This window comes from Lethenteron reissneri, unplaced genomic scaffold (genome assembly GCF_015708825.2).
Source record: "Lethenteron reissneri isolate LAM-NWPU_2019-01 unplaced genomic scaffold, ASM1570882v1 scaffold_121, whole genome shotgun sequence".
Lineage (NCBI taxonomy): Eukaryota > Metazoa > Chordata > Hyperoartia > Petromyzontiformes > Petromyzontidae > Lethenteron > Lethenteron reissneri.
The window spans coordinates 383,793-410,263 of record NW_026890904.1 but is presented as its reverse complement, the minus strand read 5'-3'; the positions used below and the strand labels follow the sequence as shown (position 1 = coordinate 410,263).

Here is a 26,471-nt window from a genome sequence, read left to right as displayed (position 1 = left end):
GTTTTGTTGCCAGATAAAAGGGTAAAAAACCAATCATCTTATCTACGAGACTTTACCGAAAGACCCAAGCGTATGAATTCCTGCAGTCACGAAAGCTTTAAGTCAAGATTTAAGTTGTATCCGTGTATATTGTTTTGCAAGCGATTTGTTTACCTCCTGTACCTCCCATGGTGGTTGTGTGTAGAGACAGTCCCCGGGCTACGGAAGGGTGAGGAGGTTCCCCAGATCCGTGACCTTGATGAGACGCAGACACCAAATACACAGCAGCAGCAGGCGTCAGGGTCGGCATCGCACCTGCGACCTCCTGGATACCAGGCGAGGTAGTCAACATCTCATAGACGAGGCGAGGCGATGGGCGAGGAGGGAGACGAGACGAGGCGATGGGTGAGGAGGGAGACGAGGCGATGGGTGAGGAGGGAGACGAGGCGATGGGTGAGGAGAGAGACTAGGCGAGGCGAGGGGTGAGGAGGGAGACGAGGCGAGGGGTGAGGAGGGAGACGAGGCGAGGGGTGAGGAGGGAGACGAGGCGATGGGTGAGGAGAGAGACGAGGCGATGGGTGAGAGACGAGGCGAGGCGATGGGTGAGGAGAGAGACGAGGCGAGGGGTGAGGAGGGAGACGAGGCGAGGAGGGAGACGAGGCGAGGCGATGGGTGAGGAGAGAGACGAGGCGAGGGGTGAGGAGGGAGACGAGGCGAGGCGATGGGTGAGGAGAGAGACGAGGCGATGGGTGAGGGAGACGAGGTGATGGGTGAGGAGGGAGACGAGGCGAGGAGAGAGACGAGGTGAGGCGAGGAGTGAGGAGAGAGACGAGGCGATGGGTGAGGAGGGAGACGAGGTGATGGGTGAGGGGGACGAGACGAGGTGATGGGTGAGGAGGGTGAGGGGGACGAGGTGAGGAGAGACGAGGTGATGTGATGGGTGAGGAGGGGGACGAGGTGAGACGAGGTGATGTGATGGGTGAGGTGGGAGACGAGGTGATGTGATGGGAGGTTGACGAGGTGGTGAGGGTGGTGAGGAGCAGCGAGACGCGCGGATTCCCCTCACCGATGTCGCTCCGCGTGGCGGAGGAGGCCGCGAGGGCGACTCAGAGGCGGCCGCCATTGCTGGGGGGCGAGGGGAGGGGCGAGGGGGGGGTCCCGCGCTTTTATAGACGCGTGACGTCACCCCGCCCTTAATTATCACCAGCACCAATCATCGTCATCACCAGCACCAATCATCGTCATCACCAGCACCAATCATCGTCATCACCAGCACCAATCATCATCTTCGTCACCAGCAACAGTCATCATCATCACCAATCATTATAATCTTCATCATTACGAGCACCAGCACGAATCATCATCATCATCACCAGCACCAATCATCATCATAATCATCACCAATCGTCACCATCATCACCAGCACCAATCATCATCACCACCACCAATCATCATGATCACCAACCATCATCAGCATCACCATCCATTATAATCACTAACCATCATCACCGCAACGAACCACCCAACATGACCACCACTCAACACGCACGACCACCCACCCATCTACCACCGACCACACACCATCACCCACCACCCACTACCCACCACCACCCACTACCCACCACCAACCACCCACCATACACCATCACCCACTACCCACAACCCACCACCCACGACCACCACCCACCACCACTCACCACCACCCACCACGACCAACCACCACCTCCACCAACCGCAACCACCACCAACCACAACCACCACCAACCACAACCAACCAACACCAACTACAAACACCACCAACCACAACCAACCACCACCAACCACAACCACCACCCATCATTATCACCAACCATTATCACCAACACTCACCATCACCAACACTCACCATCACCCATCATCAGCACCAACAACCCATCATCACTACTACCCATCATAATCACCACCACCTATCACCACCCATCATAATCACCACCCATCACCACCCATCATCAACCACCTATCAACACTACGACCCATTATCATCAACACCCATCATAATCACCACCCATCATCAACCACCTATCAACACTACGACCCATTATCATCAACACCCATCATCGTCATCAACTATCATCACCACCGACGCGCACCACCCGCACTACACCACGTGGTGCGGCAGTCGGGCGAGTGGGGCGGAGCCTCGCGGTAGTGACATCACCTCTGTTACGTCATAGCCACCCCTACGCCGACAGTGGAGAGGAATGCGCACGAGGGAGCAGCAGCATAAGCCTTTGGAGAGCGAATCCTCAAGGAGGTGAGCGGCCATGTTGACGATGACTGTTGTTAATTTTTATTTTACGTTTTGACCACAAACTAAAGCTTCATTATTTTGTATTGGTTGGTATTTTTATTTTCTGCAATAAAGTTAAGACCGTTAGATATGTTGCTATTACTGTTATTTAGACACAAACGAGTCCCTGTTGACGATGACTGTTGTTTATTTTTATTTTACATTTTCACCAAACACTAAAGCTTCATTATTCTTGATATGTTGGTATTTTGATTTTCTGCAATCAAATTAGGACTTAGATAGGTTACATGACATGCCCTGATATGTTACTGTGACTGTCATTGTTTAGACCCCAAGCGAGTCAGCATATAAAACATTCATAACTAACCTGTTTAAATCTCATAGAATATGAATAACATGTCTACGATTATTGTGTTCTGATTGCTGGCACAAGTGTGCCCTACATCACATGTATTGAATGTTGTTCAACATTGGGGAGGAGTTTGCCTTTAAGTTCAGACCCCAGCTGCTGCCATAGCTGTCTCAAATCTGTGATGTCACAGCCACATGGGTGGTGATTCTGACATCACGTGACCTACGACGTCATGCTCGGGTTATAACAAAAAAGTTAAGTATGGTCATATGACTCCAATGACCTCCAGGGAATGGGGGGCCTTTAGCAAGCAGTCGATTAATACAAATGGGCTGTACATCAACACACATATTTGGATTAGAGGTTAAATATCATTGTTAAGTCTGGCGATTATGTTTAATGCAATAAGCAGTTGGAATAAACATGTTGGTGTGGGTGGATGAGTGATCGGACGCATGTATGAGTGGGCAACAAACAAGTGATTGGGCTGGAAAGCAACAGGCACGAAAGTGATTGGATTGGTACAGTGAGTTGTCAAATATGTAATAAGTGAGAGGATGAGTGATTCAAATTGTTGCTAAATCTGAGCGTTGTTCCAACCTCCCCAGACCATCCAACTTCAAACAGAATCTACTCCTTCCCAACAACATGGACAGCCAAATCAAGTGGGCGGAGATCTTGGATGACGATGAGGGTAAGTCCCAGATACCTGCATTACGTGGCCTATATGCAGAGAAGAAGGCCCCTTGATCAATTACTTTTAGGAGACATAGTTTGGTGGTGATAGGAATACGTAATGATTGAGTGTGGCAGAGACAATGGGTTTAGATTTGAGTTTCAGCCATCTTTGTTTAAACTGGGGTCTCAAGCTTATGGAATTGATGGTCTCAACATGCCCACACAAACATGACTTGTAAAGTTTTACTGCCATGTAATGAATATTTCTCAATAGCAGGTCTTGTTGTGTGGTAAGAGGTAATTACAGGGATCTTAAAATTGGTTCTGTGAAACTCCATGTCCATTGTTCTCTAATTCATTACTCGTCCTTTAAATTAATTTTCTGTTCTATGTAGGCCGGGAGTCGTCATGCCAGTCGACCACGTGGGGGGACATTATGTATAAAGTGGACACTTTTCCAGGCCAAAGTTACAAGCATCGCCCCCCAAAGGTGTGTATGGGCTCAGTGGGAGTCAAACACACAACATACTCTCCAAAACTAGCACACTGTGTCACCACACCATCACACCAAAATATCACTACACCATCTCTCCACATGACCTTTCTCATCACACCACACCACCACCAATTGAATACACCATCATAGAGCCTCATCATGTCTCTATACCATCACAAGACACCATCTCTCTAGAACATTCCACTACCTCACCTCTCCATATAACAATACCATCTCCCGACACAATCACCCAATCTCTCCACCATCCCACCCATGCAAGCACTCGAAGTGGCCATTTATTAGCAATCTAGACAGAATGATATGAGTCACGTGAATTATATGTTAGTTGATTGGAAGTTGCCATTTCAGTTGCCCACTGTCACGTTGCCTAATCAGAAGAGCTGACAGTTGGGGTATACCGAGTTGCGCTGGTGTTTGACCACTCAGAGTCCTGGCTGTTAGGGATGTCAGCTTTTTATTATTCCTCGAGCTGACACCGACCACCCCAGGCAGAGAAGTTACAGCCGTGGAGCAGGCTACCACAAAGAACATCTGTAATAAAGCTCGTTGAGACGACTTCTGGAATCCGTCTTTTATTCAACTTATGCTACAGTTACTTCACGCTGCTGATAGGCAGCGTGAGAGGGACAGATAGACAGAGAGAGACGCACTGCCACGTGGCAACTCGGAGCCCCGCTCCCGCGTGGCCCCCTTCCTCTGTTCGTTCCCGTTCTGACCACGTGTCATTCGTCTCCACCCCTATTTAATACCCGGGTCACGTGGTACGTTTCCGCCAATCCTCGTTAGCCTGCATCGAATCTTCCAGGCTCCCTCGTCAGCTCCCGGGACCACGCCCCTGACTCATCTCCCCATTGGCTGAGGCCAAAGCCAGCAGAACCAATCCTTATAGCTGTCACCTTTCCATCACGTCAAGGCCATGCCCCCAGGCTTTCCCCCATTGGCTGTAAACCAGGATCGGCAGAGCCAATCACCATGACGAGTTGTGATACGTCAGTGAGCCGGATATATCCTCATATTACACACCAACCGAACAAGAATCAATACACGATCACGCACATACATCCACTCACAACTACAGTCCCTACCGCTTCCCCGAGACATACAGACGCTTTTAGGGGGGGGGGGGTCATCCACCTCCCCTACGCAACTCTGCTTCAGAGTTCCCACGTTCCTCCTCCAGGGGTTTCCCCCTCCCCTATGCAACTCTGATTCACAGAGTTCCAGTCCTCGGACAGTGGGAGATGTCCGTGGGCAGCCCAAGTGGCCACCCCGGTAACCCGATGGCAACCGACTTCAATCTCGGCCAGTGCCAGGCTGCAGCTCGCTTGCTTCCCCTCTCCTGACGCTCCTGGCATGTTCTTGTGGTCCCAGACGTCCCACCAGCCCTGGTTCACTCCCCAGGTCGACCACTGGAAACATATAACAATACCGTCACCTAATGTTTCCCTGTCCGATATCTATTCTGTAGAGTTGGAGACAGCACTCAACTCCTACTTACAGTGACAATTCCCCAGCCCTCAATCATGTCGCTCTTTGAGGGTGGGAGCTCGCCCAGCCACTCCTGCTGCTGCCGCCACCGCTTCTGCTACTTTTGAGTTGCGCACCCACACTGCCGATTCGGGCTCTCCTTTTTCGGGCTGCACAGCGCATTGCTTGGACCCTGGGCCAATCCCATGAGAGGTCCATCTATAAATAGCCTCCGTTTCCCTAGACCTGGTTGTGGTGTTCTCCCCCAAAACCCATTCCCACACCGGTCTGACCACACTCTCTCCAGCTCACGGGGTAGGCTTCATGCACTATGCCATATTCGGTAGAAAGGTCAGTGTAACAGTGAGACTTACCCAGGTGAGTGAGAGTTGGTAGGTGATTGTAACAGTGAGAAATACCCATGAGAGTGAGTGTGTAGAGAGGTCAGTGTGACAGTGAGACAGATCCAGGTGAGTGAGTGTGGTAGAGAGGTGAGTGTGACAGTGAGACAGACCCAGGTGAGTGAGTGTGGTAGAGATGTGAGTGTGACAGTGAGACAGACCCAGGTGAGTGTGTGTGTAGAGAGGTGAGTGTGACGGTGAGACAGACCCAGGTGAGTGTGTGTAGAGAGGTGAGTGCAACAGTGAGACAGATCCAGGGGAGTGAGTGTGAGTAGAGAGGTGAGTGTGACAGTGAGACAGACCCAGGTGAGTGAGTGTGGTAGAGAGGTGAGTGTGACAGTGAGACAGACCCAGGTGAGTGTGTGTAGAGAGGTGAGTGCAACAGTGAGATAGATCCAGGGGAGTGCGTGTGAGTAGAGAGGTGAGTGTGACAGTGAGACAGACCCAGGTGAGTGAGTGTGGTAGAGAGGTGAGTGTGACAGAGATACAGACCCAGGTGAGTGTAGGTAGAGAGGTGAGTGCGACAGTGAGACAGACCCAGGTGAGTGAGTGTGGTAGAGAGGTGAGTGTGACAATGAGACAGACCCAGGTGAGCATGGTGAGAGAGGTGAGTGTAACAGTGAGACACACCCAGGTGAGTGTGAGTAGAGAGGTGAGTGCGACGGTGAGACAGACCCAGGTGAGTGAGTGTGGTAGAGAGGTGAGTGTGACAGTGAGACAGACCCAGGTGAGTGTGAGTAGAGAGGTGAGTGCGACAGTGAGACCGATCCAGGGGAGTGAGTGTTGTAGAGAGGTGAGTGTAACAGTGAGACTTACCCAGGTGAGTGAGAGTTGGTAGGTGATTGTAACAGTGAGAAATACCCATGAGAGTGAGTGTGTAGAGAGGTCAGTGTGACAGTGAGACAGATCCAGGTGAGTGAGTGTGGTAGAGAGGTGAGTGTGACAGTGAGACAGACCCAGGTGAGTGTGTGTGTGTAGAGAGGTGAGTGTGATGGTGAGACAGACCCAGGTGAGTGTGTGTAGAGAGGTGAGTGCAACAGTGAGATAGATCCAGGGGAGTGAGTGTGAGTAGAGAGGTGAGTGTGACAGTGAGACAGACCCAGGTGAGTGAGTGTGGTAGAGAGGTGAGTGTGACAGAGATACAGACCCAGGTGAGTGTAGGTAGAGAGGTGAGTGCGACAGTGAGACAGACCCAGGTGAGTGAGTGTGGTAGAGAGGTGAGTGTGACAGTGAGACAGACCCAGGTGAGTGTGAGTAGAGAGGTGAGTGCGACAGTGAGACCGATCCAGGGGAGTGAGTGTTGTAGAGAGGTGAGTGTAACAGTGAGACTTACCCAGGTGAGTGAGAGTTGGTAGGTGATTGTAACAGTGAGAAATACCCATGAGAGTGAGTGTGTAGAGAGGTCAGTGTGACAGTGAGACAGATGCAGGTGAGTGAGTGTGGTAGAAAGGTGAGTGTGACAGTGAGACAGACCCAGGTGAGTGAGTGTGGTAGAGAGGTGAGTGTGACAGTGAGACAGACCCAGGTGAGTGTGTGTGTGTAGAGAGGTGAGTGTGACAGTGAGACAGACCCAGGTGAGTGTGTGTAGAGAGGTGAGTGCAACAGTGAGACAGATCCAGGGGAGTGAGTGTGAGTAGAGAGGTGAGTGTGACAGTGAGACAGACCCAGGTGAGTGAGTGTGGTAGAGAGGTGAGTGTGACAGTGAGACAGACCCAGGTGAGTGTGAGTAGAGAGGTGAGTGCGACAGTGAGACCGATCCAGGGGAGTGAGTGTGGTAGAGAGGTGAGTGTGACAGTGAGACAGACCCAGGTGAGTGAGTGTGAGTAGAGAGGTGAGTGTGACAGTGAGACAGATCCAGGTGAGTGAGTGTGGTAGAGAGGTGAGTGTGACAGTGAGACATACCCAGGTGAGTGAGGGAGTGAGTGTGGGTAGAGGTGAGTTTGACAGTGAGACAGACCCAGGTGAGTGTGGCGAGAAAGGTGAGTGCGAAAGTGAGACAGACCCAGGTGAGTGAGTGTGGGTAGAGAGGTGAGTGCGACAGTGAGACAGACCCAGGTGAGTGAGTGTGGTGGAGAGGTGAGTGTGACAGTGAGACACACCCAGGTGAGTGAGTGTGGGTAGAGAGGTGAGTGTGACAGTGAGACAGATCTAGGTGAGTGAGTGTGGTGGAGAGGTGAGTGTGACAGTGAGACACACCCAGGTGAGTGAGTGTGGGTAGAGAGGTGAGTGTGACAGTGAGACAGACCCAGGTGAGTGAGTGTGGGTAGACAGGTGAGTGTGACAGTGAGACAACCCAGGTGAGTGAGTGTGGGATGAGAGGTGAGTGTGACAGTGAGACACACCCAGGTGAGTGTGAGTAGAGAGATGAGTGTGACAGAGATACAGACCCAGGTGAGTGTAGGTAGAGAGATGAGTGTGACAGTGAGACAGACCCAGGTGAGTGTGAGTAGAGAGGTGAGTGTGACAGTGAGACAGACCCAGGTGAGTGAGTGTGGTAGAGAGGTGAGTGTAACAGTGAGACAGACCCAGGTGAGTGAGTGTGGTAGAGAGGTGAGTGTGACAGTGAGACAACCCAGGTGAGTGTGAGTAGAGAGGTGAGTGTGACAGAGATACAGACCCAGGTGAGTGTGAGTAGAGAGGTGAGTGAGTGTGGGATGAGAGGTGAGTGCGACAGTGAGACATACCCAGGGGAGTGAGCGTGGGTAAAATGTGAGAGTAACAGTGAGAGAGACCCAGGTGAGTGTATATGGGTTGAGGTGAGTTAGACAGTCAGACAGACCCAGGTGATTGAGTGTAGGTAGACGGGTGAGTGTGACAAGGAGACACACCCAGGGTGAGGGGTGTAGATGGGTGTGACAAAGAGACAGACCCTTCACAATAGTCACCACCACCCATCGTCATCACCACCCATCATTATCATCACCAATCACCCTCAGCATCAACACCCCTCATCACCAACCATCATTATCACCATCCATCACCAGCATGACCACCCTTCATAATCACCACTCATCATTATCACCATCACCACCCATCATCAGTATCAACCCCCATTATCATAACCACCCATCATCATCACCCATCGTCTTCATCACCCATAACACTGGTCGATAGCCAAAATGCTTCCGACATAAATGTAGTCCAACTTTACTTATTCTGGGTCACTATGAATGAAAATTATGCTTAAAATTGATTGGATATAGTTATCAAGATATGCTACTGGGTCAGTATATACGACCCTTGACTTGTGAATGGCAGAGGATAAGTGAGTTATAAAGGGAAGGGATCTCAATTTAAACCAGAAATGGCTCAAATACATCTTTGACGGGGTCTTTGAATAAATCTATGACTGGGTTTGGACAGAATTTGTTTTTTGAGCAAAACAATTGTAGTGACTAGGAATGTCACTGTGTGGTGCCGGGCCTGTGAGGCCACGGCGGATACTATATTGTCATTATGTACAGCCCGGATACAGGGCATAGTACCAGCCATAGTGGGGGTTTTGGTGAGCGCTGGTTAACGCGGGGACACCCTGTACAGTTTGCGGTGCGGGCTCAAGTTGAGGGAGCGAGAGAGTGTCAGCCAGCCAGGGTTACGTTCGGTCATGATACGCTGGCTGACCTGGGGACACGTGACCTGATGATACTGGAGGGGGGCCACCAATGGAGGGGGCCCAATAGGCGGTCACGTGGTATGAGAAGAGCTCTCGAGAGCCTTCCGAGATAAAGGGGTCCCTGAGAGGGGCTCGGCATTCTTACTGTTGGAGAGGCAGGAGATCCACGTCAAGCTTGAAGAAGCCTCCAGCCACGTGGTCCAGAAACCAGCTCGTTGTCCAGACCAGGATCGCGAACCCGTGGGTGTGGTTTGCCGTAGCGTGGTTAGTTGGATGGTCACCACCCGAGAGTGTGTTGTGTTAATAGCTTGGCGTATGTTGTGCTAAGAGTTAATACAAGTGTTGCTCCTAAGACAACGTCTGCGACTCGGTTGGGCTCGCTACACAATGAATAATGCAATCTGAACCTGGTATTGCATCATACATATGAATTGCATCATGTTATTCCTCGAAGTCATGGATGATGCAATCATAACGAGGCTTACATCCCTCTGAACAAATTGCCCTATATCAGCTGTTGAAATCATGTAGTGTTATACTCTTTTATTATATGTTTGGCCGAAGTGAGCAGAGATGCTTCGTACTTGTGTGAACAAAGCAGATAACTTGTACTGTTTGTGAAGTGACTTTTGCATCACCAAACCGCAGTATAACCCCTATGGTTAAGAAATCCTATCAACTTTTTTTTGGCTGCAAAATTGAAGGTCAGGACAAGATGTGAGCCCCACATATGCTGCAACACGTGTGCAACAAATCGTCGCCAGTGGTTGAACAGGAAAAGGAAATGTATGCCTTTTTCAGTGCCAATGATTTAGAGAGAGCCAACAGATCATATCAGCAATGGTTACTTCTACATCATGCCTTCAGTTGGGTAAGGTGTGTCAAAGAAAACGGTGGACTGTGCATTATTCAAGCATTCCATCGGCCATACACCCAGTAACCCACGGAGGACTGGAGGTTCCTGATGCAATTGAATAATTTTCACTTGAGTCAGACGAGGAAGAGGATGCAACTTCTGGTCCTGAACCATCAAGGTCACATGACCCAGATTCTCATATCCTCCTCCTCTGAACCACACCTCATAACACAAGGTGAACTGAAAGACTTTGTCAGGGATTTTGAACTACCCAAGAGTAAGGCAGAGCTGTTGGGCTCCAGACTGCAGCAGTGGAATCTCCTGGCAGGTGATGTTAGGGTTTCCATGTTCGGTGACCATCAAAAGGTTCTTGTCCAATTCATATTCACAGGTGATATTTTAGCCTGCAATATCGATGGTGTGATGGCAGCCCTCAGCATCGTTCATGATCCAGATGAGTGGAGGCTGTTCATTGATTCATTGAAGATAAATCTTAAAGCTGTTTTGCTGAATAGCATTGTTTTGCCATCAATTACAGTTGGTCATGCAGTCCATAGGGACGAAACCTATGACAAAATGAAACAACTTTTGAGGTGCATAAACTATGACCATCATCAGTGGCAGCTTTGTAGCGATTTGAAAGTTGTTGCTCTTTTGCTTGGTCTGCAGACTGGATGCGCTAAATACTGCTGTTTTATATGCAAATGGGATAGTCGTACGAGATATTCCCACGACATCAAGATAGATTGGCCACTCCAACAGTCATTGGAGCCTGGGAGGAAAAGTGTTCAGCATCCACAACTTGTTGAATCGAGGAAGATTTTGTTACCACCCTTACACATCAAGCTGGGTCTGATGAAGGACATTGTCAAAGCCATGGACAAAACACAAGCAGCTTTCAAGTACCTCCGTGGAAAATTTCCAAGGTTAAGTGAAGCTAAGATAAAGGAAGGTGTCTTTGTTGGTCCTCAGATTCGTGAACTATTTCAAAATGATGCATTTGACAGTGCACTGCGTGGCAACGAAAATACGGCATGGAATGCCTTCCAGTTTGTGGCAACACATTTTCTCGGAAACAAGGCAGACTACAGGGAGTTTGTGGAAAATCTCAAAGCATACAAAAGAGCATGGCGAGCGATTTCACCAGGACATTGCAACAATAGAGAAATGCTATCGGGGCAAATGCAGCCCATCAATGTTTGCAGACTATTGCTCGATAGTGACAAGAGATGCTCCCTTTCATGAATACAAGAGACAAGCCAAGAAGCGCCAAGTAGACACTGAATAAGGGCTAAACTATCTATATATATAAAATCGTGAATCTGTCTGTCTGTCTGTGTGTCGCCGGACCATACGCACTTTCATTGGACGAAATGTCAGGGATTTGCGACACACGATTGGTCCGGCGGTTGCCCCTGCATTGCGACACACGATTGGTCCGGCGGTTGCCCCTGGCAACGGGTAGCGACGCATTCGCCATTTTTAATTCCCGTTAAAAATAGGCGCACGCATTAACACGCGACTCTGAGGTAAATTCATCAGTTTCACGTCCTCTTCACTCCCCTCCGACCCCAATGTCTTCAATTACTATTATACGCTCCGTAGATAATTAAATAATAGTGATTACACAGTATTATTGTAGCGCGGGGGGGGGGGGGGAACGCCACCCATACCCTGCCTCTGCCGGGTGGGCAATTTAGGCGAGGCCGGAGGCTCTGCACGCTACTAGGCCTCCACACCCACCACGCTACTCTGAGGTAAATTCATCAAACTTTCACGTACTCTTCACTCCCCACCCACCACATTGTGTGCAATTAATATTACTTTTAAACCCAACGCACCAACATTCTATTCTTTAAATGGTGACTGTACAAATAGTCATTAAGCTGGGTGAGCGTACTGACAGTCTAATGTAGACTGTAGCCTGCTTATTAAATTGCCTGAGTGTACTGGCAGTCTATAATGTAGACTGTAGCCTGCTTATTAAGCTCGGTGAGCGTACTGCCACTCTATCATGTACACTCTAGCCTGCTTATGAAGCTGAGTGGGTGTACTGGCAGTCTATAATGTAGACTGTAGCCTGGTTATTATAATCGATTCTTTAAATGTTCTTTGTACAAATAGTCATTAAGCTGGTTGAGCGACCCCAGTTCGATTCCCACTCACGCCCAGCACCGCTGACGATTATTTGAACCGGACCTGGGCCTCCCCTAGGTAGACTCAGCCTCAAACGCGTAACTGCTGTCGTGTGTGAACATCGTCACTGGGGAGACAAAGGCGGCCGGGCGTCGTGGATCCAAGACCCGGGCGAAGCCGGGTAGTCAATCTAGTATACTTATATATACATCATAGTTTTGTTGCCTTTTGTTTCGTAAATTTGTTTTATTTATATAACCCTTTTACTGATTTTTTTAAGTGTTACATGAACAGGACAGGTGACATGTTATCATGTAAAGCAACCATAAACACATGAAAATACCTAGGTTTACAATTTATGAGTAAAACTCTATCTACACAATAAACATAGATGTAAAATGTAAAAACTTAAATATCTTGGGAACGTATCTCCTCGATGTGCTCTGCCTTATAACTGAATACAAATCTGTAACAAATTCCTATATCAAATGTGCTCATAAAATTACCTCCTTGCTATGAAACAAATCAGCAGACACGACGTATCTTTAATTTATCGGTATCTGCACGAAACAAAGGAATGTTTAAGGCAAACTATAAATAGGAGTCTTCTGGGAGTGCATCATTGATTCAGTGCACGCCACCTGTGGGATGTTATTGGTGGTGTTATTGGTGGTGTCTCAACATACATTTTTCTGATTGAGAGGGGGTCAAATACTTATTTCCCTCATTAAAATGCAAATAAATTTATAACATTTTTGACATGCGTTTTTCTGGATATTGTTGTTATTCTGTCTCTCACTGTTCAAATAACCCTACCATTAAAATTATAGACTGATCATTTTTTTGTCAGTGGGCAAACGTACAAAATCAGCAGCGGATCAAATACTTTTTTCCCTCACTGTAAACACGTAATACAAAATTAGAAATCGTGTTGTGGAGAATGTATCTCCTATACATACATTTTAAGTGGTATGCCTTGTAACTGATGAATGATCCATGTTCCCGGAGCTTCCCGACTAACCCCACCTTTTAACTTTAACCCAGATACGCCCCCTTTATTAGTTACCGAACCTTGCCCATACCCGCAATTACCCTTCAGGCTGACACACAATCAGACAAGTGTACGTAAAATGATAATTCAAATGATCGATAGGCATAGTGATAAAATGTCATTACTGTACCGAAATGTACTTCATCATGTTATATTATATTTAGAAGTTAATTTCTGTCTGGATGAGGTCTACACCTGCAGCACTCAGATTGAGGGAAGACAAGTGGTCGTGCATTTGTAGCAGAGGTTAAAGGTTCAAATCCGACAGGCACCCTTGGTTAGTCCAGGAACATTAAATACAAATGCACCATCTGCTCAATATTGGATGTAAAACATACATTCGTGTCATTTAAAACGAGGCCATTGCATGCTGGCGTCGTGGTCAAAATTTGTCAAGTTCGAAACATTACCCACAAATTACACAACTGAGGTTACACATCAATCATCGCCCCCTATTGACAGACTCATGCCCACATGCAGGCTCGTGCAGGGCCACCTGTTGCCACACAGAGGCAGCTGCCACTTGGGTGTACTCTTCGAGTGTTTGTGATGAGATATGATACGAAACTCTGAGTTGATGAGGCAATTAAGCAAGCACCATATAAATGCAATTATTATCATAACATAGTGAATGCTTGGGAGCTTATTGACTCTCGCTCCTGGTTAGATATCTACCCAACCCACAGGTCCACAAATAATGGCTGCATCTCACTTTCCAGTTTGAACCTAGGAATTGAGTGTTAAACTTCACATTATTTTCATTAAAGACATGTGACAAAGATGAATCTATTGGAGCTTTATTGTCTCAAGTTTGCACATCTACCGGGTCTCCATTTGACTTTGTATTGTCTAGGAAGTCCACCCACACCTCCACTTCCACAAACTGCTGGGAGTTTCTTCGCTCTGCCTCACAGTCAGAATTCTCCTCCTGCTTCACGTCGCCTTCATCCATGTGAAGGTCCAATGTTGGATTTGAATCTTCATCTTCACATTTTACCTTCACTTCTTCGCTCTTCACTGTCACTTCTTCACATTTCACCTTCACCTCTTCATATTTCACCTTGATACCTTTCAGTGTCCAAGCTGGGGTTTCTTCTGGTTCTTGTTTTATGAGGGATGGGCTCATTGCAGCAATTTTACTTACACAAACCGATTTCAGACTCCACTCATTCGGGGTCTTCTGATGCTTGTGTGTTATCTGGTGTCTTTGAAGATGTGGTGACTGTGCAAACGCCTTCCCGCACAGAGTACACTTAAAGGGTTTATCTCCTGTGTGTGTTCTCTGGTGATTTTTAAGAGTAGAAGAAACTGAAAATGCCTTCCCACACACACTGCATCTGAAGGGTTTCTCTCCCGTATGTGTTCTCTGGTGGCTTTGAAGAATTGTTGACTGTGAAAACGCCTTATCACACACAGTGCACTTGAAGGGTTTCTCTCCTGTGTGTGTTCTCTGGTGGCTCTGAAGAACTGATGACCGTGCAAATGCCTTCTCACACACAGTGCACTTGAAGGGTTTCTCTCCCGTGTGTGTTCTCTGGTGTTTTTTAAGATTTGATGACCATGCAAATGCCATCTCACACACACTGCACTTGAAGGGTTTCTCTCCTGTGTGTGTTCTCTGGTGCTCTATCAAGTTTATAGCACGATCCGTGCTGTATGCACACTGGTCGCATTGTTGCCTTTTTGCACCGAGCTGCGCTGAGTGCCTTTGCTCCATCAGACCAATTCTGCAGAGGAAGCGTCAGAGGAAGCGTCAGCTGCAGACAGAAAAAAAGAATATCCAGACCATCTACGTCAGTATCGAGGCACAAAGGAATGCATATATACACAGTTACACATGACTTAAACGTCTATACTAATTCATATATTCAGGATATTCCCCAATTAATCACACAGGCTGTTAAAGCATACAATGAGAGGGCAAATGGTCTTAAATATGCCTGGAAGCCCTAGTATCTTCTAAATGAATGTTAACCCAAAACTTCAAGAACACACAATTTCGGCTGTCTGGCTACAAAAGGAATATTTATAAAAGCAAAATTCAGCTAACATAGCAAAGGCTGTTGGAAATAAAACTATTTGTATTATGCAGAAATGCATAAATTAATGCTCAATCACAACTTAAAGGTGTGAAGCCAGGCTCAGATTTCCTTGAATGCTGGGATGAACAGATCTAACTTCAGCTGCATAGTGCTGTGTTAATTTCCTGATTGTTACCATTCTTATAAAAAGTTCCAGAAGAAAACTAAAATAAACTATTTTTTTTATTTAACCTCCATGTTCAATAGATTTAATATACTTTACTGCAAATACAAACTTGACACTGTCACACACTGGCATGGTAAAAAGGTGGTGGTGTGTCCAGGACCATGCCTGGCCACCTCCATCTGCTCAGTTTTAATGCTTCCTCACTTCACCAAAATTTGTCAAGTTCAAAACATTAAACTTCGAATACAATGTAGTCCATTTCAATAGAGGAGGGATCATAGGCAGTCCAGCCTTAATTGTATACGCCAGCACAAATAGTCCTTTAAAGGTGTTCATAATTAAAATTCACAAAAAAAGAAGTAATATCCGTGGCTTTGTCTGGAGCAAAAGTCCAGGCAGCTTCCACACAGTGTTACACAGTCTAATGAAAGATTGCTGCTTGACTAATTTGAAGTAAGACTTAAGCTGCCAAACCAGAGCTGGTCGTGAACACATTAACTAAGTATGAGACACTTGTAGACCTGCCTGATTACTCGTGCATAGTTGAGCAGGTGGAGTGTTGGATGACAAGACTATCAAAGGCAGTAGCTTTATTTTTGTGGAACATATGCAAGACCTCACCTCGTGATGGAATTCTCCAGGTACAGAACAAGAGTCCCTAACTCTCATTGAGTAGCCATTACCAGATCATCAGCATATATAACATGGTGGACCAAGAGGGAATTGTCCCTTAATTATAACCAGGCATCGACTAGCCTCACATTGTAACTGTTCTGAGTGTGTTTTAATGCCATTGTGAGCTTCTCAAAATAAATAATTATCGAAGAAGCTATGTAACATAATGTATAGGGCCAGATGGAATTCCTTAACATGCAAAGTTGAACAGGAAATGGCTCCAACTTCTGGTCAAGCAGGTTTAGCCAAGTCATAAAAATCCTCAACGAATGTGATCAGAGCAGCAGTAACATCGAAATCATGAAGAAAGCAGAGATCTAGTTTCTGCTAAAAATCCATACATCTGCGCTGGAATCGATAACCACAATGCGGCTGTGCAAGTTTCTTCTCAGCAGGTTTGGCAAGCCAATGTTGAATAATCATTATCTGGCAATAAGTGTGGTCGAAGGTTAGATCTCTCTCCAATACTCCAGAGATGATCCTTTGGTCTGTGAGATTGTAATAGTGTTCTGTATTGCAAACTGTGTAACATCACCACCCTCCCTCAGCAGCTTCCTTTGGAGGTCAATTATGCCCAGCCCTAAGACTGCTCTTAGACTCTGGATTGCCCCCCCCCCCCACTTAGTCAACAGATGGTGCGCCAACCAACCACTCACAAGGGGTGGTTACTTCCTAGAATATTTAAGACATAGCAAAAATAACAAATACATATACACTAACACACAAATTCTAATACACAAACACCTGTGTTAGCTACCCAGCACGCCAAGATGCTCACACACCATGCTCTACAAAATCACTAATAAGAAGAGGCTAAAATACAAAAAAAGGTTAAATGTTAGGTTATACACGCAGTTACATAAAACACACATATTCTTTGGGTCTTTCGATAAAGCCACGTAGATAGAAAAATATTAAAAATATCATGACGTTTCGATCGCAACACAAGCAATCGTCATCAGGTGAAAAAATATATATATATAGCGGGAGAGCTGCTGAAGCAGGATGTTATATAGGTTTGAGATGGGTTTAGCCCAAGGGTAAGTGGGTGGGGCTAGAGATAGAATTTGCATGTAAATGTAAGATCGGATAGCTGATATACCTCCACGACGAAGCAGCTGTGGAGGTGGCCATTGCGAGAGATTAGCATGTCAATGTCAGCTAACCACCGCAACGGTGGCTGTGCTTGTGAGACATCCAGCTCATTAAAAAACGAGGGACACCGCTGCTTGTGTTGCGATCAAAACGTCGTGATATTTTTTTTTATCTACGTGGCTTTACCGAAAGACTCAATAAATATGAATTCCTGCAGTCACGAAAGCTTTAAGTCAAGATATAAACACACATTAACACACATACACTCATAAGCATATACTGAGGCACACACATTCATATAGTTACACGCAAGAAAGACAAAGATCCCCAATATAGCCTTAACAATAAGTTCAAAAGTGGGGTGTATGTGTGCACCATACCCGACTGCCGTTGTTTCCCCAGTGGCAATGTTTACACACTGCACCAGGTACTCTCGGGAGGCTGAGTCGACCTAGGGGAAGTACAGAGCCAGTTAAAATAAGTCACTGGTGTTGGTGGCCGTGTGTGGGAATCAAACTCGTGTCACCAGGTTCATAGTGCTGCAGGCTGAAGGTTACACTAAAACACACAACAACACCCGTTGTTGTACGAGCCTTTAGCCCGTCCAAGGACGGGTGTATTGCAGTAAATCTGAAACTTGCAAGCAAAAAGCAGACGGCGACGCGATGTTCATTGCATCCATTCGCGTGCAATTGGTAAGGCCGTGGTGACACACTTATTTAATTTAAAGGTTATAATCCCTTGTTCATCATGACGTCCTTTTTACTTCTATGTCTCAATAGCGTTACGGAGATCGCATGACGTGAGGGTTCTGCTTTTGTAGTGAGGGTTATAAGTTGACACTGAGGAGGGGGGAGGAGGGGCCTCGCCCCCCCATGTGGAGTGACGTCACCCGCTAATTATTATTAATGGCTGGGGGTGTTCATTTGGAGGACGTCATCTGTTCATGATTATTAATGAGGGGTGCCAGTCGACGTGCAGTGACGTCACACGCGGGACACACATACATTCTTGGCTCATTATAGTAGTAAATTAACACAGACTGTGGAAGCTTACTCCTATCTCAATGCCAGGGCAGGTTTTGTTCACACGCTGTTCAGCAGCCTGAGCCCAGTGCCGTATAAATGTCACCAACCGCAGCATTCCCTGAGGGAGTTGGTGAGTGAGTAAATGGGTGGGTGAGTGCGTGAGCAAATGGGTTAAGTGGTTGATTGAGTGAGTGGGTGATTGAGTCAGTGGGGACATCGTATTTTACCCCCCCCCCCTTGATTTCTGGCTGTTTATCCTGCAGGTTCTGTGTATTGAATACTTTCCATACACGGCACGGATTGATGGGATCTACGGATGAAATGCAGCATTTTACAAATGTTACGTTTTTAATATTGCAGGCTTATTAATCAGACCATCATGTACCATCTGCTTCACAATTGACATTGGAGTTCCTCTCTCTTTCACATGATTTTTCATAAGTAGGCCATTATGTACCGGAATCATGGTCCACATGTTTGATTAAATAAATATGTTGAATAAAAGGCTTTACCCTTGTCAGCAATAACACGTGAGGCGTTAAGATCAGAATCTTTAGAATCAGAATGTCTTCTGGAGGAATCAGATGCGCTTTTAAGATCTTTTTCAAAGATGTCCAATCTAGGCAGATCAAATAGTTCCAAACAAAAAAATACACGATTGGCCATGTATGGTGTGAAATAAGTTCAATGTACATATAAATAAGACAGGGAGTGTAAACTAGATTAAAGGTAATCGATTCACAAACAATACGTTGAAATGAATAAAGTCAAATTTGCAAACAGGAACCTATTGCAAGGTATTATCAAGTCGGCATTAACCACACATTCTTGTGGGATATTTGAGCACAAACATCAAGTCTGCATCAACCACACATGCTATTTTATCATGGGACCTTTGTTTCCCAGTATCAAATTATGAAACAGCATGTTCACCTGAAGCACGTGTGGTTAAAGCAGAACAAATTTCTTGCAAATGGTATCTATTTGGTACTAATTTGTTCTTTCGGTAAAGTCACGTAGGTATAAAATAAAATAAATCACGACGTTTCGGGCGCAACACAAGCGTCCGTCATCAGGTGGGACAACCACAGCAAGAAACAATTGCAGAAGTGGGCAAAAGGGGCTGTTGCATGGATCCCTGCAGTCACTAAAACTTCAAATGTATCTATATGGTGTTTGAAAATCTTAAAACCGGTTTTATTTCCGGACAGGGTAAAATCAATTTTTATTTACAAGGGTATTTGTCCATAGATCTGCTGTTTACGTATCTCACCGGTTATTAAACCATTGGACAATCCTAAAAATCTGCAACGTGCGTCTGATTGTCTGTGTGCGTCTGTGTGGGTCTGATTGTCTGTTAACAGTTGCACACAATTTGTTATCAAACGCATTTAATATCGCTGTCACAAAAGTTTTGAAACATCTAAGTTTCGTCTATTGGCATCTCCATTCTGCCATCTCTTACCTTATTTAAACTGACTATTATTAAAATCAATCAAGTTTGAGCGTGAATGTAACTTTGCAACATAATTGGTATTACTATTAAGTTTGTTTGTGAATTTAGAATTGTGGAATGCTTTGATGTCTGCTGGCCAAGCCGCTCTTTAAAAAGAGCTTCTATGCTCAGTGCGCTTCACTCGGGAAATTCACTTCTGGTTGTGATGGTGAGTGGGTGGGTGAGTGGGTGGGTGAGTGGGTGGGTGAGTGGGTGGGTGAGTGGGTGGGTGAGTGGGTGGGTGAGTGGGTGGGTGAGTGGGTGAGTGGGTTGGTGGGTGAGTGGGTTGGTGGGTGAGTGGGTTGGTGGGTGAGTGGGTTGGTGGGTGAGTGGGTTGGTGAGTGGGTTGGTGAGTGGGTGGGTGAGTGGGTGGGTGAGTGAGTGAGTGGGTGGGTGAGTGAGTGGGTGGGTGAGTGGGTGGGTGGATAGGTGAGTGGGTGGGTGAGTGGGTGAGTGAGTGGGTGGGTGAGTGAGTGGGTGGGTGAGTGGGTGAGTGAGTGGGTGGGTGAGTGGGTGAGTGGGTGGGTGGGTGGGTGAGTGAGTGAGTGAGTGGGTGGGTGGGTGGGTGAGTGGGTGAGTGGGTGGGTGGGTGGGTGGGTGAGTGGGTGGGTGGGTGAGTGGGTGGGTGAGTGGGTGAGTGGGTGAGTGGGTGAGTAAGTGGGTGAGTGAGTGGGTGAGTGGGTGAGTGGGTGAGTGGGTGGGTGAGTGGGTGGGTGAGTAGGCCAGTCAGTGTGGCTGAGTGTGTGGGTAGGTGAGTATGTGCTTGAGTGGGCAAGTGGCAGAGTGGATGGATGAGTGGGCGAGCGGTAGAGTGGGTGGGTAAATGAGAGGATTGGTGAGTGAATGAGTGAGTGGATGAGTGGGCCAGTGAGTGCAAGTGTGGGTGAATGGTTGACTGCACGAGTGAGTGGGGTCGTGGGTGGGTGAGTGGTTGAGTTGGTGAGTGGACCAGTGTGAGTGTAATTGTGGAATGCTTTGATTTCTGCAGACTGAGTCTCCCTTGAAAATAAGCTGATGGACTTCATCAGGAAAAAAAACTAATGGTGACTCTGAAATCAATTTCTGTCCTGGTACCATCCACATATTCCAATGCTGAAAAACGGCCTGCAAATTACTAAATCGGAAATACGTGAAGCATCGCCCCTCCCGCCAACTGCAAAACCAACTCAGCAGAATGCTCCTGGAACTAGAGTATTGAGACACAGTGTGGTAAAGTACCCGAGTGGGCACCATGGTGGCGGAACCCGTCCTGTGATCCCATGGGCTACACAGAAGAGTAGCAGCCTCCTTCCGTTATTGAGCTGATCTGGCTCATGCCTTCCAATCACTCCAACCCAGGCATTAGTCACCCAAGAGGATGACTATCCCTAGGGACCACTTCAGCTATCACATGTGACAGGACGTTATAGAAGGCGTCCGACTCATCAGCCTTGTCTGCACGCCTCCAATGATGTTCATCTTTGGTGGGGGCGTAAGCAATCACCAACACTACTCCCCACCTCTTGTTGATGGGACGGCGAGCCCACAGCAGCCTGGGACTTACAGCTCCTCACACCTCACCGCCATGCTCCAACACCCCCTTCATCCGTGCCATTCCCTGATGTTTGGCAGTTTCCTGCCCCGAGTGGAGAATTGTCCACCCCTCATGATAACTGGAGCCAGAACTGCTCTACTGGACCCTCCTGTATCCCACAGAGGTCCAGGCGGTATCGGTCTATCTCCCGACCGAGGAGTGGCAGCCTCTCCTCCACAACGAGAGTCCGAACATTCCATGTGGCCAATCTCAGTGTTCTCCTGTTCCTGGATGAACCCTGAGAGAGAGGGGGGGTTCAGTATGGCTCTCCCAGATGGAGTTTGGCCATAAGGCGTCATGGACGCCTGTCCCCCTGGTCTCGACCACAAGCTTATGCTGGTGGAGGGGTTACCAGCCCCTTGCACGCTCGGACCTATCTACAAACCCTCAACTCACAAGACGCACACAACCTGTGCCGCACTGTTCACATTGTAATGCACAACACACTATCCTAGACAAGCCACAATGCAGCACAGACTACCGTAAACCACACTCTGCAGTACAAAGACAAAGATCCCCCGTATAGCATGGAACATACTGTTCGGGCAAGTGCTGTTAGCGAGCACCTATGAAAGCCGGAGCAGCACACGAGGGGGTGGGTAGCCAGCACCACGCCCGACCGCCTTTGTCTCCCCAGTGGCGATGTTTACACACCGCACCAGTACGTCATGCTACAGTACACCCCACGATACTGTACACCACAGATACTGTACACCCCCAAAACTGTACACCCCACGCCACAGTACACGCCACGCTACACCCCACGCTACACTAACGCTCCCCACTACACCACGCTATTTATAAACACAGACATGCACGAGGGCACGAATAATAAATCATACACAGACGCCAACAATACAGATACCGTCCAAAAAAAACGAAAGACATTAAACAATCCACAACGCGATATTAACGCACACTCATAAAAACACACAGTACATGTCAACCCAGCAGGTAAGAGAGACTCCGTAAAGCTCACAGCAGATTCTGAGCACACACAACTCACATACACACCACAACTACCACCACCACCACAACTACCACCACAACAACCACCACCATCACCACCACCACAACCACCATAACCACCACAACCACCACCACAACAACCACCATCACCACCACAACCATAACCACCACCACCACCACAACCACCACCATCACCACCACAACCACCACCACAACCACCACCACAACAACCACCATCACCACCACAACCATAACCACCACCATCACCACCACAACCACCACCACCACAACCATCACAACCACCACCACAACCACCACCACAACCATCACAACCACCACCACAACAACCACCACAACAACCACCACCACAACCATCATCACCACAACAACCACCACCACAACAACCACCATCACCACCACAACCACCACCACAACCATCATCACCACAACCACCATCACCACCACAACCACCACCACAAACATCATCACCACCACCACAACCACCACCATCACCACCACAAAACCACCACCACCACCACAACCACCACCACAACCACCATCACCACCACCACAACCACCACCACAACCACCACAACAACCACCACCACCACAACCACCACCACCATCACCACCACCACAACCATCACCACCACAAAACCACCATCACCACCACCACAACAACCACCATCACCACCACCACAACCATCATCACCACCACAACAACCACCACCACCACAACAACCACCACCACCACAACAACCACCACCACCACCACAACAACCACCACCACCACAACAACCACCACCACCACACACCACCACAACAACCACCACCACCACAACAACCACCACCACAACCACCACCACCACAACAACCACCACCACAACAACCACCACCACAACAACCACCACCACCACAACAACCACCACCACCACAACAACCACCACCACCACAACAACCACCACCACAACAACCACCACCACAACAACCACCACCACAACAACCACCACACACAACCACCACAACAACCACCACCACCACAACAACCACCACCACCACAACAACCACCACCACCACAACAACCACCACCACAACAACCACCACCACAACAACCACCACCACCACCACGTGAGCTTCTCACCTTGAACCTCTGTGAGCGGCGAGTGGAACGGAAACTTCCGGGTATCTCGTGACGTCACGCAGAAGCTCGCGGGGAGGGGGAGATGATGTGACGTCACTAGCGGGGTACTGCATACATTATGTTAATTAATACGCACCCATATGGAGTGATGGGTTTGGCTGCTTCTCGGTGATCGAGAAAGTGAATGAATTATGTTAATGAGCGAAGCCCACAAGGATTTAACTGGAACGAGGAGTCATCTTCTTGGTTCTTTCGGTAAAGTCACGTAGAATGGAAATAATAAAATAATAAAACATAATAAAATTATTCTCACGACGTTTCGGCCACAACGCAAGTAGCCGTCCTCAGGTGGAGAACAGACCTGTTCTCCACCTGAGGACGTGACTTTACCGAAAGAACCAAGAAGATGAATCCCTGCAGTCACGAAAGCTTTAAATCGAAATCGAACGAGGAGGGTGGTAGTTTTTTTCGCAGGCTATTCTACGGCAAAGAACTGCATCGGATGAAAGCTTTGCAAAGAGGGCAGGCACTTCAGGAGGGATGTCCCCGAACAAATGACAGCGCAGGTGGGGGAAAAGATCGTGGGAGGAGGGAGGCCGTGTGAAGGAAGCAGAGCGGCAGGATCCTTCACCGCAACAAAGCCCCTCAACGTTGGTAGTACATGTTGTTGACGTCGTTTATTGTGAAAATTCGGTCACAGTTCCTATGATCACTGTTTCATTGCTTTTATCGCTTTATTTTTGGTGATTTTCGAAAAGTTTTTGGTTTGGCCATGTTTGTTCATTGTAGTACAGAGACTGACGGCCTTAATCTAAGTTGTCTTGTGGTTGTTGTTGTTGTTTGACTTGCATGCCACTGAGATTTTTGCACACAGCGTTGGTGTACGGTGTTTTTTCTGCAATATTTTTGCTGTCTTTTCTTGAATTTTCTGTTTGCACTTAGTCACATATTCACTTTAAGATGTTTTTTGTTCATGTTTTTGTTTTTTGTTTGTTGCGGTTGCACCCGATTCAAGAGCTGAATGGCTCACAGGGCTGTACCTAATAAATGAACTTGAACTTGAAGTTACCCTGCTGCTCGTTTGGGGAGGGGGATTGTGTGAACCCCGCAAGTGACGTCATGTCACCTGCTGCCGCATGACGTCACGACATACCAGGAAGCTGCCGCTCCGCTCACGCTCGCTCACTGAGATCCGAGGTGAGAAGTTGACATCGTCGTTGTTGTGGTTGTTGTTGTTGTGAACCCAGGTAGAGCCTCGCTCCTTCTCCCTCGTAGGGATATCAATTGAGTAGCAGCGAGTATGAAATCGATGTCCAGGTTGGAACATTACAACGCGGGGCCTTGCCTCCTGCCCTCGTCTGATTGCATTTGCTTTAATCCTCTGCTTAAGTTGAATTTGTCTTCACCTGGCTCACTACTTTGAAACTTTGTTTTTCTTTTAATATTTCTACTATTTTATTTTACCAGGCATAGCCCACTTGAGCTACACCGCTCGTTTTCAGAAGCGACCTGCCCACAACGCAGTGAGCTTATCAACGTGTGGAAATGTTTATCGGCCAAATACTCTAAACGCGTGGTGATGTTGACTCTAAATGTGCAGGGAAAACCGCAGGATCCGGAGGAGAATCCACGCGACCACGGAGAGAGAGGGACACGCAAACTCCAAATATACAGGCATAATACAGGTTTGTTTGTGTGAGATCGCGTAAATAAATAAATGTGCCGTTAACCCCGCCACCACCCGACAGCCAATTAGTAAGGGTTTGTCACGTAAACAGAACGTGGCCAATGCGTCACTAGTACAGCACTAGTGTGTCGTGTAGTGTATAGTAGTGTAGTGTATAGTGTAGTGTACTAGTACAGCATATCGGTGTGTTGGAGAGCCAAGCCACAACATTTACAATCTGAGTACGACGTTTTGACAGTACAGTGTATCCCCGGGGATCGAACTTAATTCGTTCCAGAAGGCCATTCGAAGACCGATTTGTTCGAACACCGAATTAATTTTCCCCATAAGAATTAATGTTAATGACTTTAATTGGTTCCAGACGCAAGAAAGCTATCATAACCCATTTTTACACGAAGTTTACAGTAATTACATGAATAAAATCATACAAAAAACAAGAAACAATAAATGGAATAAATGAATAAATATATGGAATAAATGAACATTGAACTTCACTACCACTAACCTTCTTAGGAGACATTGTGTATGGATAAACACCAAAAAAACACTAAAATAAAGGAAATTAACTAAAAAGTTAAGGAACGATGTTTTGCGGGTCTGCACTGGGTGAGAGCTACGCGTTAACTAAGCCTCTCACACGGTAAAACATTTGTCTGGGTAAGCGTCATGCATGCTGGCCATACACGTCTCAGCCAAACAGGTTTTTTCAAGTCGCGATTGCCCGTTCAACCTCCGAGTTTCGTTCGGTTTCCAGGGAAAAAATGGTCGGAAAAATCGTTCTAACACCGATTTGTTCGAGTTCTGGTGCGTTCAATCTCCGAGATTCTGCTGTACTTTCAACAGACTTCATCAGGTGACAGCCCAATGTTGTGGCTTGGCTCTGTAGGAATATAAATCGGCTCACTGGGTTCATAGCGTAGCACGCTAATCGTTGCACTACCGCTCCCCACTCATGCACAAACTTAATCGGAAGTATAGTATTTTTCCAATAATAACTAAGTTAACCGGCTTAGCTCAGGTCTCAGTAATCAAACATTTAGAGTAATGTCTTGCCATGCTGGCTTTATTACAATTATTGAATTTTGCCAATGAAGTCTGTAAATGTGTGTATATTGTCACGGTTTTTTGGTTGTGTTATACAATAGCAGGGCTTGTTTGTTTCATGAGGACAACTTATACATTAGTTGCCCTTGGAGAGCTTCAGGATAGACAATGTTGTATGTTTTTCCATCTGGTAGGTTTAATTAAATGAAGCTTCCA

The 26,471-nt window shown here is 47.2% G+C and overlaps 2 protein-coding genes across 2 annotated transcripts in view; one reads left to right on the top strand and one right to left on the bottom strand.

Annotated features, from left to right (window-relative positions):
• Positions 1 to 12,520: 12,520 nt before the first annotated feature.
• On the bottom strand, positions 12,521 to 23,569 carry LOC133361721 (zinc finger protein 664-like). Its single transcript, XM_061580723.1, has 2 exons — positions 23,525 to 23,569; positions 12,521 to 15,067 (listed from the first exon to the last, which is right to left on the bottom strand). Exon 2 carries the CDS (start codon positions 15,055 to 15,057, stop codon positions 14,146 to 14,148), a length of 912 nt encoding a protein of 303 aa, XP_061436707.1. The 5' UTR covers positions 15,058 to 15,067; positions 23,525 to 23,569; the 3' UTR covers positions 12,521 to 14,145.
• Positions 23,570 to 24,649: 1,080 nt separating this feature from the next.
• The window catches only part of LOC133361728 (uncharacterized), a 64,231-nt gene continuing 62,409 nt past the window's right edge, over positions 24,650 to 26,471 (top strand). The window contains exons 1-2 of the mRNA XM_061580731.1: positions 24,650 to 24,721; positions 25,125 to 25,209. The gene's annotated coding sequence lies outside the window, so the exon portion shown is untranslated. The remainder of the gene's footprint in view (positions 24,722 to 25,124; positions 25,210 to 26,471) is intronic.

Excerpts from the sequence above, each read along its gene's own strand:
- LOC133361721 (XM_061580723.1), bottom strand. The coding sequence starts at position 15,057 with ATGGAGCAAAGGCACTCAGCGCAGCTCGGTGCAAAAAGGCAACAATGC.